The sequence below is a fragment of the Sander lucioperca genome, chromosome 3 (assembly GCF_008315115.2).
Source record: "Sander lucioperca isolate FBNREF2018 chromosome 3, SLUC_FBN_1.2, whole genome shotgun sequence".
NCBI lineage: Eukaryota > Metazoa > Chordata > Actinopteri > Perciformes > Percidae > Sander > Sander lucioperca.
In genome coordinates, this window is record NC_050175.1 from 41,500,261 (window position 1) to 41,521,311 (window position 21,051).

General features: G+C 39.7%; 1 protein-coding gene across 16 annotated transcripts in view; it reads right to left on the reverse strand.

The window, feature by feature from the left end:
• The window catches only part of neo1a (neogenin 1a), a 180,034-nt gene that overhangs the window by 58,656 nt on the left and 100,327 nt on the right, over positions 1–21,051 (reverse strand). For all 16 annotated transcript variants that reach the window (XM_031290018.2, XM_031290027.2, XM_031290024.2 and 13 more), the window contains exon 5: positions 9,252–9,388. In XM_031290018.2, coding sequence (XP_031145878.1) covers positions 9,252–9,388 — 137 coding nt within the window. The remainder of the gene's footprint in view (positions 1–9,251; positions 9,389–21,051) is intronic.

Genomic DNA, 21,051 nt, shown 5'->3' on the forward strand with positions numbered 1-21,051 from the left:
GGAGTTTGTAGCGTTTCCTCTGCACAGTGCCTTCGTTTCAGAGAGTACAGTAAAGCTCTGAAAACAGATTTTAGGAGGAAAATATCTAAATGCGATTATTTTTGACTGATCTCGCAAGTGATACACGATATTGGAGGGAATGAATGATTGATTAATTTTTTTTAATCGCAATTAATTGCTGAATTTCTATAGTTAATCGCGATTAATCGCATATTTTATCACATGATTAAAATTCTATTATTTTGCATTTCAGAACTGTTTTTAAGTACATATTAACAATGGAAAGCAATTTTCAGCAGTGTATCTTGATTGGGATCAAATGAACGCAAAGAAAGTTACTTTTTGAACTTTACTTTAAGATTTGTATGTGTTATTATTTATTTACTGTAAACAAAAGAAAAATGTATGAATCTGTCATTATTGCACAATTCCTCCAAGTACCTAACTAAAAAACTAAAAATCCCTATCCTTACCAGAGTCAATATAGTGTTTAGTAACTCCTAAATAATGTTGATTACTCACTGACGTCCAATGATCCCCGGTTAATGAGACAGCGTTTGCAGCACCTTGCAGCAGTTCCAGTTTGGCTGCTTTCTCCGTGTCATACAGGCTGTGTGTGCATGAAAACTACTGTCCCCCTCGACGGCAATGAGACGGGTCAGAACATGCCAACCGTAGTATGTCTTTAAGACCCGAGTCCTCTACGATGCTGACAGGTCTGCAGTTAGTTGCCAACCGTTTCGCAAGAGCTGTAGTAATTTCTTTGGATTTGGTTTCATCCACAGGTCGGCAAGTAGCACTCTCCAAAATACTGCTTTGCCTGAGTGGGTAGCATGCTAGTGGGTAGCATCAACCTGAGTCACGTTAGCTCGTAGGTGGTAGCTCAATCTTGACGTGTTTCGGTGATATTTTAATTCGGCTTGACCCTATGTGCATATGGCTTTCAACTTGTCTACTGAGCCGTCCGGGAGTTTTGGAAAATAAAAAGCGCCATTGAGAACTGTGTTGCTGCTGTCTTTCTCCATCATGCCTGCAGCCTGCAGTAGGAGGAAGTATCGCAGCTTGATGATAAGTAACGGTGCAGCAAAGGGTCAAAATAGTAGCCTGTTAGGCACGACGCGAAGCCAAGTGAAGTGTAAAATAAATTAATAAATGGCGGCATGCGATTAAAAAAAAAATGAACGCGTTATGTTCGGCCCTTAATCGCATCGCCCTAAAAAATATATTGAAATTATCAGGGTGTGATTTTTTACAAGGATCTGTCCCAAAGAAAGATTTTTTCTAAAGTCCGTAAACTATGACTTGTAGGCCGGGACATCTCTGCAGCGCCCCAATACTTAATTCAGAGTGGTATTTTACAATAAAATTGCGATTAATTGTGTAGCCCTGCTTGAGGATAGAGATGTTCGGCTCCGCCTAAAATGCTGGTATCAGTATCGGGAAGTACTGGAGTTTATGCACCGATCCGATACCACGTAATAAAGCCCTAAAGAAAATCTATGTTAAAGTAGTTCATTTATGTTCTTTTTCCGTTATAACTGACTGTCAAACTGGATAATACAAGAAAGTTCTACGGCATTCATTGTTTGTGTTCATGTTTCACAAAGAGTTTAACCTGAGCCAGACCAACAACAAAGATAGAAGTAATATCACATCCATACAGGGATAGTAGTATACAGTTGTTAAAACATAATAAAATATATGACACACTGGTATGGGATCGGTACTCGGTATCGGCCGATACGCAAGTTCAGGTATCAGAATCGGTATCGGGAAGCGAAAAATGGTATCGGACCATCTCTACTTGAGGAGTAGGTTTGTTTGTCTTGAATACTAATACAGTAAACGTTTAGGATTTAGATACTTCAGTATCAAAAATTATATATATATATATATATATATATATACACACACACACACACACACACACACACACACGGCTACAAGGGTTACAAATGGATGTAACATTTCCCTAAAGATCAACAATCAACAATCCCTGTGATAACAGGCATCTTTAGGAACCATTACCAGAATCAAACTTTCCTGAGGAGTGACATCAAACTAGCAATGTGGTGATGAATGACTCAATGAATCCACTTTTGACAGGCTGAGTAATTCCTGTCAGAAGCTGCTGCCCACTCAAACACCTGATAAGGTTGGCCCAAGCTGGACCTGGCTCCCCACTGCAGATGGAGCAACATGGGACAAAGTAACACAATAAAGCACTTGGACTCAATGTAAAAACACAGAGACACACATCATGCAGATGTGAAATCGGACAGAGACACCTCCCCACACCTCTCACTACTCTGGCTGAGAAGACCCCCACTGTGAAAAAGGGAAAAGGTGTGTGCCTGTGGGTATTGCTTCTTATCAGATTAGTGCTCTTTTAATGGATGGAAAGTTTATTTTTATTTCAACCAGAATACATCTGCTTTGTGACACTGGAGGGAGGGCAGGAAGAAGGCATGCCAAAGTAAAAACAGACCAAAATATCCACTAGATCTTATCAGATTCCTAATTCTTCCATGCGTCATTTAAAACAACTATTCCTGTCACTAGCTGGAAACAAAATGCTTTGAGAACAGTTCAGGAAAAAAAAAAATCCCTCTACAGCATTTTCAACTGAAATGTTAATAGAAGCCACACATGCATTGACTTTTGTTAAGTTACAGTCGCGACATATTTTTCCCGGTGGACCAACGTGAGCTGCCTTAAGTATGTAGATGCGATATAGAGACAATGTCTTACTTTTCTCTCGCTACAAAAGAGTAAAGAAGAAGCTAGAACTGCGAGTTGAAATGTAGCATCTTGTTTTTTTTATTTTTTTTTTTATGTTGCTGTCTATTTTTGCTCATTTATACAACAAGGCCAAAACACTCCTCCTGTCTGTGGTTATAAATCCTTAGCCCATAGGAGAGACGTGAACACTTTTAAACAGGGCAGGGATTTCCTGCATGTGAGCGCTGTACATGGAAAGAACAATTAAGTTGATGACATGATAGCATGAGGCCATGATAGACTCGGAGCCCTATTAAACTGGAAACATGCACGTTTGTGGAGAAACTATTTCTGTCCTGCAAACACACACATACAGAGTCCAGGTCTGGGTGGTGCCCCTGTCACGCAAGACCATAATCAAAAGCTGCTGCCTCCTCTGGCCTCATTTATCCTCTTGCCAGCTCTAATAGAGGGTGAGATGTCACAGCAAAGTCACACACACACACACACACACACAATATTAGATGTGATGTGAAGGAAGATGTGTTATTGATAACACTTTAATTTAGAGCCTGACATTCTTCAAAACTACCTGCCCTGAGTTCTATTGTAGTAGAAGAAAACATTTAGCTTCACTATAATGCCGCATTGGGTTTCTCTTTACACAAATACAGACTCCTGGGCCCTTTATCTCACCGGCATTTAGATTGTATTTAATAAAAAAAGATTTGGAACACGCTGCTCTGGGATAACTATTTGCTTATTTATGACAGCTGCTGACATTATCTCTTCTGAAACTGTTTGTATATCATTTCACATTGCAAAGAGGTTATCCTGTTTGTTCAGTTTTGTCCATATAAGCTATGCAGCCAAACAGCTAACTGCTTTGTTAGCATGGAGAATGACTAGTTAAGCCATAAATCTGCCATTGTTTGCTACCAATCTTAACTTGTTCGAAAAAGACCCACTGTGTCACCTTTCTGTCCAGACCTCCGCCATAATGAAGTGGTAATCAGTGGTGTGATCAGTAGGGTTCACTGCTGAGGGAGTGTAAATGTCTTGGTAGTTGCTGGGAAACCGTTTCCCCCTCTTCCATGTACACTACAGTTAGAGACCACTATAATTAATACTAATCAGATTATTTCAGAGATTTGACTGGATCATACTTTACTAATTCACATACTATGACATACAGTATATCTTTTTCAGAACAATCTGTGTATACTACTGTAAATGTGTTGTCACATTTGTTAGGGCACTGTAAATCTATACGTTCAATAACATGAAACTTAGTTTTTGTGTCTAACAAATAGTAGTTACCAAAGCTTATTGATTGAAAATAATGTGGGTAGTAGCAACCAAGAAGACTTAGGCCGGCTACACACTGGATGCGTGGCGTGAGCGTGGCGTTGTCTGCTGCTAGCCTTGTCTGTACACATGTGTGTTTCCCATTGATATACTGCACTCAAGCAGTACTATACTTCATGTTAAACATAAATATATACTGATTTGATTACAGCAAAGACAACGTCGGCAGTATTGACGGCAAAATAGGCTACAGAATATTTCGTTCTGTATTGACAGGTGCAATATTTGAAAATCGATAATTATGTATTATTATTTTTTTTAAATTACATTTCTATCTGCATTTATGTCAAAACCTAGAGACTTTCAAACATCAAAATGTCATATATTAAATTTATTTGTGTCAAAATGACATATAAACATCTTTTCCTATTCTATTTTGAATGGAAACGCTTCCAACACGCTTGCGTGTCGCGTGAAAAATAGGCGTGGGTCCTATAGCATGCACGCGTTTTTGGCGCTTTTCAGTGCTTGTCACGCAGGCAGTATGCAAGCTCTAACCTGTTAACAGGGAGCCGAAATAAAAATGGACACGCCACGCAGCCAGTGTGTAGCCGGCCTTAAGTCAACTGAAGAGCCACCATAGCAGGTTCAATGTCTGAACAACAGATACATCTGAAAACCAAGCATGTGAAGTGAATGCATACAGGTGTACAAAGTATGCGTATAATTGACCTTGTGTGGCATCATTATGTTTGCATTGTTGTGTGTTAGTGTGTGTGTGTGTGTGTGTACCTGCTGCAGCCCCCATGCATTGCTCCCTCCAGAGATCAGCACCAGCTGCATCACAAACCCCCAAGCTATCTCCAGGCTAACCCTAACGATGTTTTACCGTATCAAATCCCCGGCTGACTCTCTTTCCCTAGGCACAAACTGTCCAGTGTTTATGGAAAGCCACTGGCTGTAAACACACATTTTCTCCTTGTTACTGCAGCAAAAGAGGCCCTGTTTTTAGAAGCAGTCAATCATAGGAAACAATTGTTATGATGTTAGTATAGATTCAGAGCACACTGATTTGTATGAGGGTCTTTTATGAGCAAAATTACTTCTTTGAGGGAATCAATTGACCTTTCAAGTGTGACTTCTGTTGTCAAGGGAGCAAATCAATGCCACAATCTGGTTGCTTCATGAATCGGGATGAAGCAAATGCAATAAGGCCTGCGAGTCTACAGCATGGGATTGAATCAAACTGTTTTATCGTATGACAATGACTGACTCAACAGTATTCCATGAGTGCTGATCAATCCTCTACAGTCGTGTCACATTGGAGGTGGAGGTTGGCAGGGGTCAGGTCAGAGACATGAGGGATTTCAGCGAGAATTCGGTTGACAGACTTGACTGAAAAACCAGTGAAGTCAGCTGTCCTCCTGTGACCTGATCCAATTTTCCATTACTGTCTCCTTTAACCACAGTGAGCAACGGGAAATGATGAAAGGGTGGTGGAGGGGTGATGAAGAGATGAAGGGATTTGGGGAAGAAAGAGATTGAGTCATAGCATGATGTGGCTGCGTGTGAAATGCAATGAAGCCGGGAATTAGCCTCAGGGTGTCTCCCCCCCCTCCTCAATCCTAAAGTTATTTCATACCAAATCCTGTTGAGTTGCTTCACCTGGGAAAAGCATACAAGCACACTAGATGTGTCTGTGTTCATGTGTATTTTTCTTAACAACACAAAGTCTGACAACAGTAATTACAAGGCAGTTACTGTGGGAGTCTCATATGTGTGAGAATAATCTAACTTTAATCAGTAGGATTTCTCTCACCAATATCTAATGCATAGATATTAATATTTATGGGGTAGTTGAACTTATATATATATATATATATATATATATATATATATATATATATATATATATATATATATATATATATATATATATATATAACCCGGCCACATTTAAAAAAAAATTTTTTTTCTATTTCAAGACGGACGTTGGGGACAGATAGCAAAGTAAGTCTTGCGAATATGGCACAGAGCGGAGACGGTAGCTTCCAGCATTTTTCAGATGGATAAATTTATATAGATATGAAGGAAGCAAGTTAGGAATTGCCTTATAAGTGACGACATGCCAGTGATTAAGTCCACGGATGGACAATGCAGGCCAACCAACCCTAGCATACAAGGACCAATGGTGAGTGAGGGCCCTAAGATAAACATGCATGACGTAAAAGTAGCAGCAACAAGTCTCCTTTTTAAGCATCAAAAGAAAAGCAAGACATATTTATAAAACACAACCCAGCCTCAGCTTCAACCACCGCAAGTTGCTGAATGTGAGGCTTTAAAGAGAGAGAGAATCACTCAAAGAATCCTAGGTATTTATTTGAAGATACAGACGTAATCACATTGCCCTGAACCATTTATAGTTGGTCATAATATATCTGACAAAAATGACTTTGATATGTACATTATTTTGCAAGTTTAGAGTTGGGAGATGCGATTTTCATTAACTACTGAACCACCAACATCAAGAACCTAGCTTTATTTATCGCATGGGTACAAAAAATGTATTTCCTTTGGTTTACAACCAGAAGGGAAACATAGTTGAAGCTGCAAAATGACCTACTCAAATGCTACACTTGGATTTGTGGATTTGTTCATTCACAGTTTTTGTATCTCAAATAAAGACAGACAATTAGTGATGTCATTTTCCTTTTCAGCATAACAGAAAAAAAACAATGTGATGCAACAATTATGATTGTTGTGAGTGTCCCTCTTGCACAGCGTGTGGATATAGTGTTCTTGATTTATTGTTTTATCCTTGCTGAATTTTTACATGGTTCACTTATTGTCACCACATGAGGCACGGGTGAATATAGTGTCTGAAATAGGTCATATCAGGGTTTTATTTGTGCTTTGGGAATGAGGACATTTTCAAAGAACAGTTGTATAAATGTTTAGGAAGAGAGAAGCCGATAAAGAGATTGGGGTGTGAAAAAAATAAATAGTGATGAGTCAAAGTTCATCTAAGTGCTCCGAGTTCTGAATATTGACAACTTGTTATGATGATTTCAAGTGCTGGTCATTTGTGTTGACAGTGCAGTGTGACTTAACAGTGCAGAATATTAGTAAAGGTATCACTGGTCACACTATACATTCTAGTTGTTTTTTTAAAGATGTTATACGTTTTTATATTTTGCACCATGGCATAAATATCCAGCTTATTTATGTATTTATTATAGACCAGTTTTGTACAAATTAAAGCAAAGACTAGTCAGCATTCCCTTGGGAAATAACAGCTGCTGCTTGGGAAAGTGTGATAATTAATACTCGTAAAAAATATGTCTCAAAACGAATATGTCGAGAATTTTAATTTGCTCATCAACACTGACTGTTGAGTGTTAAATACTACAGCATCAGCAGTCTAGTTTCTTCACAGAATTGACCTAAAATAAGAACGATCACCATTTCGACCTGAAGCTCATAAACTGCCAGAAATTCATTTTAAATCATGAACAGGACAAACCTTGCAGTATATAACACAGACACGTGTGTACTGTTGCTGTAATGCCACATGGAGCAAAATTATACAAATACAGCTCAAATTGCAATGCTGATTATTTTGTCTACTACTTACTATTTAATACTAAGCAGGGATGCACCGAATCCAGGATTCGGCTTCGGATTCGGCCAAATATTGGGCTTTTTGACGGGGTTCGGTTTCTGTCGAACCTTAGAATTTTTTTCCATCGAACCCTACGCTTGCACTACGCGCACTACGCTGGTTGATGTAATGACGCCGCCGTTGATTAGGGGAAGGTGTTTACGTAGGTGGACCGTTCAATGCAGTAGGCTGTGATTGAAGTGAAAGTGAAAATGGAACTCGTGAGCAGAAAAAGTGTGCTTGGCAGTAGTTTCAGTCAAAAGAAGGCGATTCAAGTAGAGCTACATGTTCAATCTGCAATGCAGATTTGTCTCGTGGTGGCAAGGACCCTAAACAATACACAACATCACCGCTGTTAAAACATTTGCGTATGAAACATCTCAAAGAATACGAGTTGTGTATGAAGGAATCTACAGACGGCAGCCAAAATGCAGCAACTTCAGGTTAGACAAGGAAAGGAAGGACAGTCACAGCTAAAAACGTGTGTTAACCAGACGACCATTACCAGCTTTGCTTGGTAATTGTCAAAATAGTTTCCCCCACTTGTCTTCCTGGCATAATGTTGCCTATTCTTTTTTTTACAGTTAAAATAAAATAAAATGAAAAATACACTGCTGTGGATGTTGTTTACTTCATTAATGTGTTGACTGTGTTAATGGACTGAGGATGGGAGTAGAATTCGGTATTCAGTTTCGGATTCGGCAGAATCTTAACCAGCGGATTCGGTATTTGGGCAAACTCCAAAAATATGGATTCGGTGCATCCCTAATACTAAGTGTGATTAGTGTGAATGAATGATTTGGACAAACATTTAAGAAAACACACTGTATGGTGCTTCATTTTGCAGAGGTAAACTGTATGTGTCCTCTCACTATGTTGTCTGGTATCTTAAAAAAAAAAAAACGAGCTACTCTTTCAGTCTCTACTTATTCTAGTAGTTGTCTTTCTCCTGCCAGCAACATATGCAGCTCAAATCTTTCTGTTATTCCTGTGTGGGGTGGAGTTACAGTATGTGAAATGAACAGGTGCTAAAACTCCATATGCTGCCTACTTATGCTATATACATCACTCACTGTCAAAACTGCCTCAATATCTCCAAGGACATATCCTTTTTCATAGTGTGCAGGACACCTCGACATGGCTGAGTTACCTGCTTGTGCACCTCTACATAGTTTGCATGCAAGACACACACTTTCATTTCAAACTGAATTGTCAGTTGCTTTGTTTCAGGTCTGGAATATGCGTCCTCAGGGCATTTAATAAGCTCATTCCCAAACATAATCAGATGAAATGAGACTGTTTTCAGTTCTCCACCACTGCACTCTCCTTAGTAACTAACTAATGCATCCTTACTTGAATTTTGAAAATTTCCAATCTATGCCTCAATTTTAGCCCTTACGATCACTTTGTTACCAATACAAAAAGCCATGACTATGTTCTAAGATTGGCTGACTTGTACGTACGTAACCTGATATATTTTGATGTGCGCTTCTGGCAGTGTAATGATTTTATGCCTCTGGTCATACAACAGAAAGTCGACAATGTGGGCTGTTGAGGGTACCTTGTATGGTGAGTTGGGCCTGGGCTTCAATGGTTCCATTGGTATTTTCGGCCATGCAGGTGTAGATGCCGGCATCCTCCTCTGTGAGATTAGATATCTGGACACTGCCTCCTCCCAGCACCTCCACACGACCATCACTGGAGACAGAGAGAGATACAAAGTTGTGGGGAAGGAAGAAAGATAAATGATTTAGATGTGACTGTGACCAAGTCTCCTGACCTCCTCCTTTTCATTTTTAAAAATAGTATGAATGACCTTTGGGGCTTTACATGTAACACTGTCAGCATCACATGCAGGAGACCTCAGGCCTCAACAGTTTTTTGAACCAGACTTATGTAAAAAGTAATTACAGTCCATTTCCATAAAGCATAATTCCTTCCCACTCATTCAGTTCACTGAGTGGTAAAGGTTGCAGCCTCTGGAGCTCCGTGTTCACCTACAAGCCTCAGGTTGACTCCATCATCTGTCACCTTTTACCAACTCTCTGAATAAATAAAAGATCCGAGTCAACTGCCCTGAAAAAGGCAATCTCCAATTCTTCTGGACTGCTTGAGAATTCAGAAATCTCGAGGCGTTAATATTTTAAAAGAGTACATGTACCAAGGCTAACTGAAGTAACAGCTGGGGCTTGTAGTTTGTGCAGTGTCACCGCTGCAGTTGTTACATCGCCATAACAAATGTTTTCGTTCTCTTTCATCAGCTGTAAATTAACTGGGGTGACATGCATCGACAATAAATAAATACAGCAATCTGACATCAAGGAGAAGTGAGTCTAACTTCAAGAACCGTGGTTTCTTTTCATTAAGTATTGACAGAGGTGATATGTATTCAGACCAAAATGTTCATACGATGGTTTACAACCTCATCGTTTTGAGTATTTTCCTTCTCTTGTACAGGCTCTACGTACTATTCACTCTGTGTTGTGCTCAAATTTCATATTATATATTTTGTCCTTCAGTTAAAATCATTCTTTTTCATGTATAAAAGATATATTTACATACTGAAATACACAGTGGCAGGAGTTAGAACTAGCTCACTGAAAACAACAGTTGTTTGATTCATGTTTTGACTCATTTCAGACTGGGCAACCTTAAATATTTATCATTATAAACTATTTGTGCTTAATCCAAAAATATAACCACACAAATATTTGTATAGCCTCTTTTTGAACCAATGACCCTCCTCCATTTTAAAACAGTCCCAACTTTGATTTTCCCAACAGGCCCAGGGGGGAAGCTCTGGCTTGATTCAACAACCACTGGAGCATTAGAGTAGGAGGAGGCTGAGAGGACAGAAAACAGAAATCGGTAGCTTACAGAGAGAACTCTGCATTCAGAAAGAGAGAAACATAGAGGCAGGGGAGACAAGTAGTAGCAGTGGGCCGGCTGAGGAAGAGAACAATTCAAAAAGGGACCACAGCAAGTAAGATGCAACCGAGGAACGCAAGATCAGTGCATAATGGTTTTTGCACAGAGTGAGGATACATGCAGAGCTAAAGAGTGCACTGAGGAAAACAACACTATGCTGCAGGTTGATTTAGTTTTAAACTAGTCTATATCCTTCGCGTTCCACTTCTGAGATTGCGCCGGTGCTGCAGGAAATTCCGCCGGATGCATGTATTTTCCGTTTCCTTCCGCTTTCTTTGTGTTGGAATTTTAAATTCGGTGGATTTATGAGGACTATTGTTGACTGCTCCTCAGATCTCTGCAGGGTAAATTGAGACAGCTAGCTAGACTATCTGTCCAACCTGAGTTTTCTCTCACACAACTATTTTGCAGTGGATCTATGCGGAGTTTAGCACCGCCCATGACGATTCTGACTGGTTTAAAGAAATGCCATTATACCAGAACACGTTTTCCTCCCATCCCAGAATGCTATGTGGAGTAGTTAGACCCTCCTTCAGCACGCCTGGGAGGAGGGTCTGGCAAAGCCAGACTTGTTTTATACAAACTGCTGGCTAGCTAGGGCTTCCACATGAGCTCCTGTTTCTCTCTCCCTGACTAGTTCTTGGTTTTGGCAGCAGTGGTCTTTTTGAGACCTTCTGCCTGCCTGCCTGTCTGTCTGTGCTGGAGTGGAGCATTCGAGTGGCACTTGACCTGCTGTCACCAAAATGACATCACTTGTATTGTAGGGATAAAATAGACAATTAACTTCAGCGTGAACCGCAATCACATAAAAGTATAATAGTCAGCTAACCCCTTCAGGTTAGCGAGACTTGCTGTCTTATACGTGTGAAACTTTACTGTCTGAAAAATGAAGTGCAAAATTATATGTGTTGAAGATTTAAATGCAATTACAGACCGCTGCTTTGTAGGCTTTTTGTACATTTTCCTTACCGATTGTAGGGGGCAGCGGTAACATGTCCAACACCACTCTCACACAAAAGCCTGTGTTTGATGCAGATTAATCAAACATGCGTTTAACCAGCATTTGACCCTTCTATACCAGACTGCTATAAAGGTTAGTAAGGTTAATATACCTGGTTGTCATTGTTCACACATGATCCGGGTTTGCAACTGTACTTCTTATTTTATTTGTTTACGTCACAGTAATGCAACAGCTTATATTCTAAAATAATGTTGAAATATCTAGAACATAACGTAACATAACATAATAACAAACCAGTTGTTCACCTATGTATAGTCTCGCATTGCCAGACCTTCCTCTACAGCGCTGCGGAGGAGGGTCTGGCTGGTCGTAACAGCATTCCTGGATGGGAGAAAAATGTGCTCTGGTTTATTGGCAGTTCTTTTAACCAATCACAATTGCCTTGGGTGGCGTTAAGCGCCGGACGGAGCAACTGTGTCTCTCAAAACAGCCTCGGGAAGTAACTTGTTTTGGTGGAACATGTGTACGTTGTTTTAGTCGTGCAACAGAAAACTCAGATTGGTCAGATAGTCTAGCTAGCTGTCTGGATTTACCCTGCAGAGATCTGAGGAGCAGTTAACCATAGTCCTCATAAGAGTTTAGAATGCCAACACAAAGAAATCAGAAGGTAACAAATGGCCCAAAATGAGGGACCCAGATGACTATGTCAGTCTAAAAGTGTGCTATCAAACAGCACACTGAGCCAATTCTGACAGCAGTAGATTGTATAATAAAGAAACCATACACAAAAAATATGATGCTCAGCAGGACGGCTGACAGAGAATGCCCTGGGTCTTCAAGATGGGGAAAAAAGAGGTAACATAAGTAGGCAGCCGCCTTTTTTTTTTTTTGGTTCTGAGACCGCAGAACATAACACAGAACCACTAAAAATGCCAAATGGCTTTCTGTACATTGACTACTTCCCTGTGCACATTAGAGAGTATGGCTGATTCTGCTGAGAGGCTCTGCATGACAAATCCCTGCTGAATGAGAAATTCCTCTGAAAGAGTTGGCTATGCCAGGCATTCCTGCAGTCAGCCTCACCAGGACAACTATTCAAACTCTTGGCCTTTAGTGCCGCATGCACCATTAAGGGCATTGACAGCTTTCTCTTGTACTTGAAAGAGGAACACACAGCACGTATCAAACCACCAGGCAATTTCTCATTCTCATTCAAGTCAATCTTACTGCAGCAGCTAAAGTGCTCTGTGGAACAAAGAATGTTTTACTGTTTATAGACCATGAGGGAGGGAGACAAAGTAAATTGGCTTGAGCCAAATGGGCTAAAAGACACCTTGCGCTATTGTGAAGGATCACTTGTAGTCATTTAAATAAAGACAAGGTGCCTGCTTTAAGGATATGAAGGATATCGTGTGCATTAGCTGCAGGTCCTTGGTGAGAGATGCTGGTAAATGAGGCTCTAATTAAAACTGCATTATCTGTATTCACCTGCGGAGAGCTGTTAAATTAGCTCCCTACTGCCACTGTCACTTTATTTCGTGACAAAAAGCAGATGCACACACACGTACACTCATACAGTACAAGCAACGTGAAGATTACAGGGATGAGGTGCATTGATGCTAATTGGCCTTGCTCTCCCGTTCAGGTTTTGTGTCAGTGCTTTCCCTAATTCCACTTCCAGCAGCTACAACTTTCCACATTGTTTCCGTTGTGGTGTGCATAAAAGGACACATAATGTTGTTATATCCCGTTACAAACACGCAGTCAAATATAGTTTACCTTTCAAAAAAAATGTCTAGATATTGACTTTCCTTATCGTAACACCTAAAAATTGTCTTTCAGTTTCAAGAAGTAGGAAAGAATAACATCCCCCCTTCTTCTGAACCTCTTCTAGTGTGTAGCTGGGTCCAGGAGAGGTGTTGAGAATATCCTGTCAACATGTAGAGGCCTCGAACACAATCTTGTCCCCCGTTATGCCATTCAGCTTTGAAGGCGGTGGCAGCCATGGAGACTTCAGAGAAGGGCTTTGGGGTGGAAGAACACATTTGGTATGTGTGAGTGGTGACTCGGCCTTCCGTAACACAGAGTGGCGGCAAAGTCAGCATACCTGGGCGAGGGGAAGCTGTAGATCACTAAAGAAGTGTGTGTGTTTGTGTGTTTGTGTGTGTGTGTGTGTGTGTGTGTGTGTGTTGACGAAGGCAGTGCAGTCACAGAGCAATCAGTGGTGCTGCGACAGTGGTTGGGCACGGGTCATGCTACCTGCAGCACAAGGGAGAGGCAGGTGCAATCACAACTGCCACACAAAAAAATGAAAAGAGGATTCATTATTCATGGATAGTGTGGCAAGCTCTAAACTTTTCTGTTTTGCCTCTCTTTTCTCTTGTTTTTCTCTGTTCAGATCAAGTCTCTTTTTCACTCCTTACTTTCCTCCTCTCTCTCTGTATATCTGCAAACCCATCCACCGTCTTTGTAAGCAAATTCAACTTCCATCCTTTTGACCAGAACATAATCTCAACAGTTCTATGAATTTCAATCATGTTCAAGGAATGTGAGACACAAAAGAGGGGAGAAATAAATCAGACTAGGTAATAGGTAATAAATGACTGAATAAACAAATAGAAATGAATGTGAGAAACAACCTGGTGCCAACAGCACGGGCTGGGGCTTCTCAAGTGACTCAGCCATGAAAATGTTTTTGTTTTCCTCTGGCTCGTAATGAAAAGCTGCAGGGCCCTCGAGACAAAAACAGCTCTTGCATACCTGACTTTATTTGCTTTTTTTTTTTACCCTCCCAGAGTCCCCAAGAGTAAACCGATCGTTTGATTAGTGCATATTATAATGAAGCCTGCAACCCATAACTCGCATACTGTTCTTTGAAATGGCTCCGGTGGGCCCTCGGGGTGCTTAAAGCAACGTGAACTCTGTGTGTCCTGTGCTGTGTCACATCTACAAAACACTCCACCAGTATTATAAAGCCTTTAAATATAACATATACCCACATAATGTCCGATGAAGGGCCACAGTAAAGCCTGAAGGTGAGTTGTTTTATGCTGTGAAAGACAATTTGCAGGCTCAGGCTATAATAAAGAACCACATTGTGAGTTCTATTTCTACTGATGATGTCGCACAGTTTTAACACAGTTTCTGATTAAACAAATGCAACTAACTGTAGATTCAGCCAATGGCCAATCCCCAATGTATTCCTCTTATCCTCGATTCCTATAGGACAATAAACACAACACGACAAGAATTCAAAGAAGAATAGATGCTTGTGATGTGCTGGAGACTAAGAGACATCCTAAAAAGGAGACTTCCAACGCTCCACTGCCAGAAAACCGTGTGTATTTCTTGTTTTCTCAGCCCCACATGCCAGCAAAACCACTCCATTACCTTAACCCACTCTGCTGCTGCCATTTATCATTTTACCAGTGTTGAAGAAATTTGAGTTTCTAAGCAAAATTCTAACCTTAGGGGCCTCCTGTGTATCTGAATGAATGTGGTGTGCTGGACACCTACAGTACTGTACATGCCAACCTCTCTCAATGAGGGAAACATGTGGAGAAGAGTTTCTATTAATACTCACATGGATCTTAACTCTTCCTTGAGCGCTACTTTTTACACTTTGATACACCTCTAAAATCTAATTCAATCCAGTAAAACAGCTCAGCCATAAATTCTACCTTTACAAAGATAATAATGCCCAATTTTGATTGACACTATCAGAGAGGTATTGATTTAAAGTGCTCACATTATGCTTTTTGGCTTTTTCCCTTTCCTTTATTGTGTTATATATCTTTTTTGTGCATGTTATAGGTTTACAAAGTGAAAAAGCCCAATGTCCACCCCAAAAAGACTTACCATCTCCAACAGAAAACACTGTTCACAAACTGCTCCAAACAGCTCTATTGTAGTCCAGCCTTTACTTCAGAGACAAACGTGCGTCACTTTGTAACACACGTTATAATGCTCGCCTAGCTGCTAGCGTGGCACGCACTCATTCTCTGCTTCTGACTGGCTAGTAGTCCTTACCTAGCTACTGCGCATGTGCAACTCCCAACAAAGATAGAACAGAAGTGAGATGTCTCACTCTGTAGCTAAAACAGAGAGCTCAACACACAGGGTGAAAAGAGGAGCTGCAGCAATGTGCAGTACAACAAAAATATGGTGTTTTTTGAAAATTAAACCATGTAAACCTATTCTGGTACAACCTCTAAATACAATTATGAACCTGAAAATTAGCATAATATGAGCACTTTAACTATATGTTTATTACTAAAGTTGTAGTTAGCAATGATGTTGTACTTGACTGCATTATATTAAGATGGATTTCTAATAAAAGATTAGAAACACCACCACTATTGAAACAGTTGTACATTTTATTTCCAAATTGTATATATTTTAAATATTGCTAGTGTATTATTCTATTATTATTTCATGTATATTGTTTCCTATTATTTAATGTTTACTCTGTATGTGTGCTGTGTGTCTGAAATTTTGCTGCTGCAACAACGTTATTTCCCATTTTTTGGGATCAATAAAAAAATCTATCTATCTATCTATCTATCTATCTATCTATCACTAACTACGACCTTAGGCAAGGCAAGGCAATTTGATTTATACAGCACATTTCAGCAACAAGGCAATTCAGAGTGCTTTACATAAAACATCAAATAGCAATTAAAACAATTAAAAACAGTCATTAAAGAGAATAGAAAATAAAAACAAGCTAGGACAGAATAAGACTTAGTAATAAACATAGTTGCGTTAACACCTCTTGGAAAGTTTTAGCAAAAACTGTAAGCTTTGTTAAGGAAGAATATATGCAGCTGAGCTGTTGTACTTGATTTCATTACATTATACAAGTGTAGCTAATAAAGTGCCTTCCATATTCGCATTCCAACACTTAGATGACAAGAAATTAGGATTTTCAATTTTTTCACCCTGAACAATAGGCTAGGCAGACATCTTTGGATTCTATGGTCTGAGTAAGTGCTGTATTTGTCAGCAGAATCTATGCTTTCCAATGACATGTCACTAATGGTTAATCTGAGGAAAGGAACAAGTGAAAATCATTGGTCATTAGATTTGGATAGGTTGTATCTTTGACAAGCTGAAAGATTACGTTGCAACCCAGGTTTTCTTATTGCAGTGGCTGATAAACAACAAAGAAAAGAGCAGACTGGTGCAGAATGTCTTAAAATTGGTTTGAAAACTGAAACTGAAAGTTTAAAAAAAAAAAAAATCAATGGCAGCAGCTGATGGTGTGGGTGTTAACAATGTAACTGCACTTAAAAGGATGTAGAGAACAAAGCCGGTTAAAGTTCTGGTGTCACTTTTTGACTTCACTCAAAAATGCAGACAATTATACATGATTGCATCTGAAGGATTGTTAGCTTGGATGAAATTTTAAATGGCAGTGGCATTTTAACTGCTAATTTATGCTAAATGTCATTTATTTATTAACTGTATAATAACACAATACCATACACAGTCCTATATATTTATCTTTATTTATCTGTAGTTCATTGTTTTTTACTGTTGGTTTACTTTTTGTAAAAAATATTTAGCTAAAAGTTTATCGTTATTGTTATTTTTATACTGTATTTTTTTTTATACCTCTTTATTTAAAGAGTGTTTTGTAAGCTGCTGAAATCTGCTGCTGGAATCTGCTGCTGGATATTTAATTTCCTTGCGGGAGTCATCCCAAAAGGATCAATAAAGAGTCTAAGTCATTTGCTCGGCCATGCTGCCTTTTTCCAAAAGTAGTTGAACCAATTCTTCTGTGTGCGCATGCAGCATTACCAGAGCTATCAAAATCTTCAAACAGTTGTAAGAGTACCGGTGGTTGGAATTTCACATCATTCAAATTCATCCAGAATTGCTACTGCTAAATGTCTGTTGTGAATTGGCAATTTCATTGCACATTACAGTTATAATGCTTCAGATTTTCATAACATCTAGTGTCGCATTGCCAGACCTATCTCCACAGTGTCAGCGCTGGTATGGTCTGGCTACACCAGCTCATCTATTTTGGGATAGGGGGAAAAAAAAACACTCTGACTTGTTTGTATTGCTTTAAAAAGGTACACTGTGTAGTGTTTTAAGTATTTTATTAGCTAAAATCAATGTCTTCTTTCATAAATATGTCCTCATTGGTGTAAAATTACAAATGACTTATCCTCGTAAGCGAATAATTTCTTATCTGTATTTACATTGGACGGGCAAGTCCAAGGAGGCTTCCATGTCTTTCTGGCATTTTGAAAAACTATATCGCTGAGAGGGACATAAAGCGCTAGCCTACCTGTCTCGCTAATCCACAACACGTTTTCGTTCAGAGCCAGCGTCACGTGACTGAAACCAGCTGAAACGGAGAAGGAGATCAGCGAGAGGCGCTTGTCACTGCCCTGGCAAATTTGAAAGCCTGCACTGCACTTCAGTTCATAATGGAGGATCATACTTATGCCGAGCCACAGGAGATGGAATGCGCGTCGCCAAAAAAAGCGAAAAAGGGAATTAAAAAGGCAAGGTGACAGGCAAATTCATAACACGAGGGTGAACATCGGGGTAGGCTTTCAAAGGTGGAAAGAGCTAATGAAGGAGAAAGACTTTCAAAGGGCCGCTGAAGTTGCCGGCTTTCGTCTCCACAGGTAAGTCAATGTTACGGTCTAAATTACAAGGGTAATTACTTATACATGCTCACACTAATGATTCAATGCAGTTTGCAGTTTGTTTGAAATAACGAACCTCATCACCCGAAAGAAAACTCGACGAATAGCTTCTTGGTACATAATGGCTACCGTAGTTGCAACACGCATTTGAAAAAGCGAGGCGCTAGAGAGCACTATTCATTTGAATGCAAAATACAATTTCACCGCTAGATGAGAGAAATTCCTACACAGTGTAGCTTTAAACCAATCACTACCGTCCTGGGCAGCTTTTACATTAAATTACATTAAATGTCATTTAGCTGACACTTTTATCCAAAGCGACTTACAATTGCTATATATATATCAGAGGTTGCATGGCTCTGGAGCAACTAGGGGTTAAGTGTCTCAGGGACACATTGGTTGATGTATCGCCGTGGGAATCGAACCAGGATCTCCCACACCAAAGGCATGCGTCATATCCACTACGCCATCACCACCCAGCTCTAAGCCTTGATGCATCGACGGTGCCCTTGCAAAATAGACAGCGGAAGGGGAGGGACATCGATTTCCAGCTTTTTCAAAGCAATGTATGTCCGGTAAGCCGGACTACATTACATCTAACCCCATTTTTGATACAATTTATGACATCCTTTGTGCTGCCAATGGTCTATATGCGTGTCAAATCAGACACAACTTTGAGACCTGTATTACCAGTATTTCACCCATATTATAAAGTGTTACCATATAAAAGCAATTTGGGACCATCCCTCTGCTTTTACTGCATATTTTCTTTTGAAAGTAACTTAGGACATATTACTGACTGATACATGTAAACTAAACGAACATCCACAAGGGAGAAAAGAGACATTTTGAATTTGATAAGAGCTCATACATCTGTGATGGTTTTATTGTTTAGAGTTTTTAACTACGACCAGTGGTAAGTGAGGTTTGAGGTTTTCCTAAAAGTAAAACTAGCAGGATTTTATATAAACCCCCAACAAGCTATTTCTTCATTTACTTTGTGTGGTTTGCATGGTAGCTCACTAAAATAAAGACTTCCCATAGACAGAGGTGTGCCTATGCATTTGTATGTACATGTGTGTTTGTATTCCCTTCCTTCTCTCACCCATAAAACAGCAGAGTAAATAAGGTGATGTGTGTGTGCTTTTGTAAGTGAGTTATATGTAAAAGAGGGTTTACGCTGCAGTCCAATTGCAAACAAATTCCCCACACCATGCTTCTCTCTTTATTAATGCAATATATACAATCATATTTAAATGACGGCGAGAAGACAAGGAGGAGAGCAGACGGACGGCTCGGAGGCTTTGGAAGGGGGTTGATTTACATGCTCTGTCAATTCCCTGTTGCTGGCGGACATGCATAATTCATCCATTTTATTGACTGCTGGGGAATTCTATTAGGTGATAGAGTGATACTCCCAAGAACAAAAGATGACTGTCCTTTTCATGAGTGTCATCAGGACCAGTATGTGTGAGTGTGTGTGCACGCTGGCACCTGCTATCGATGACACACGTTGCGTTTTCAAAACCTTGACTGAACAGCTTCAAGTGTTACATATTTTGTCACAGTGCTGCTGAGCTTATTCAGAATAAATGGTAAGCTTGGTGTCTAAGAGTGTCTTGGAGCCTAAATGAATTTGAGGATGGATTTGATGAATACATAAAACAGCATGTTACAGCAGAATAAGTCATAGTGTATGTGTACCACAATATCATTCAAGATACAGTGTGGAGATTCCCTAGGTAAATAATTTCACACAGAGAATAATAGATTAAGTAGCATCCCCTACATCTCTATGAAAAACTATATTTATGTATTTTAAAAAAAGGCATCAGACAACCAACAATCTACCTGTTCACTTTTGTCACCGAGACAAAAAAACACATTCATTTAAAATAAAATAATTGGCTTTCGGATTATTAATACATACATTTAATGTGGGAGTAAATCAGACTACACAATATCAACCCATAACACTCTGACCTGACAAACACGGGGACAGCAGAGTCGCCCCCTGTTGGCCTGCTGTCACAGTAAGTAGACGCTTGAGTCCAACATGTATCTGCCAAGTCACAGCAAGAATTATTGAATATGATTGTCCAATGTGGTGACGATCTCAAAAGACAAAAAACATGTGTAGTATGATCCCAGCATACTGGGCATTTAAGCGATACATGCAGTAGCTCAACAGAGAGAAATAATCTTCTCTACAACTGAAAGAAGCACCTGTTCTAAATTTCCATTTCAGGTCTTTACTCTGATCCCATCTGTCATCGCAGACATCAAAGAGTTTTATAGCATGGCAATATGGACAGGTGATACAAAAGAAACAGCAATGTCTGTCTTCTGGCAGGTTACAAAAAAACATACTAATGAGACTCTTCAAAGACTTAACAGAAATCCTTTATGTGGCACATTTTTGAAAAGACATTTGAAGGATTTCACCGTCTTTAAAAGTATCCTAAAGTACTACCGAGGAGTCGGTCGCTAGAGCAACAACTAGCAAAGAGTTGCACAAAGATAATTAGACAGTCAAGAATCAGTATGGTCTAAAACCGCCATACACAGTTTCATGTTGCACTTCTTTTTGAATCACCTACATTATCTGCAGCTCTGAATAAAACCGTCTTTGTGCCATTGTGAACACAGGCCGAGAGAGACAGGAAGAAAACGAGACATGACCAAGTTGAAGCACCAGCAGCAGAAGCTCAATGTGATAATCCCCACTGTCAGTGAGTCACCTTGCCTTCAATTGGTAGCTTTGGCACATCTTTATAAACCTTCATCTTATGTCTACGCAGCTT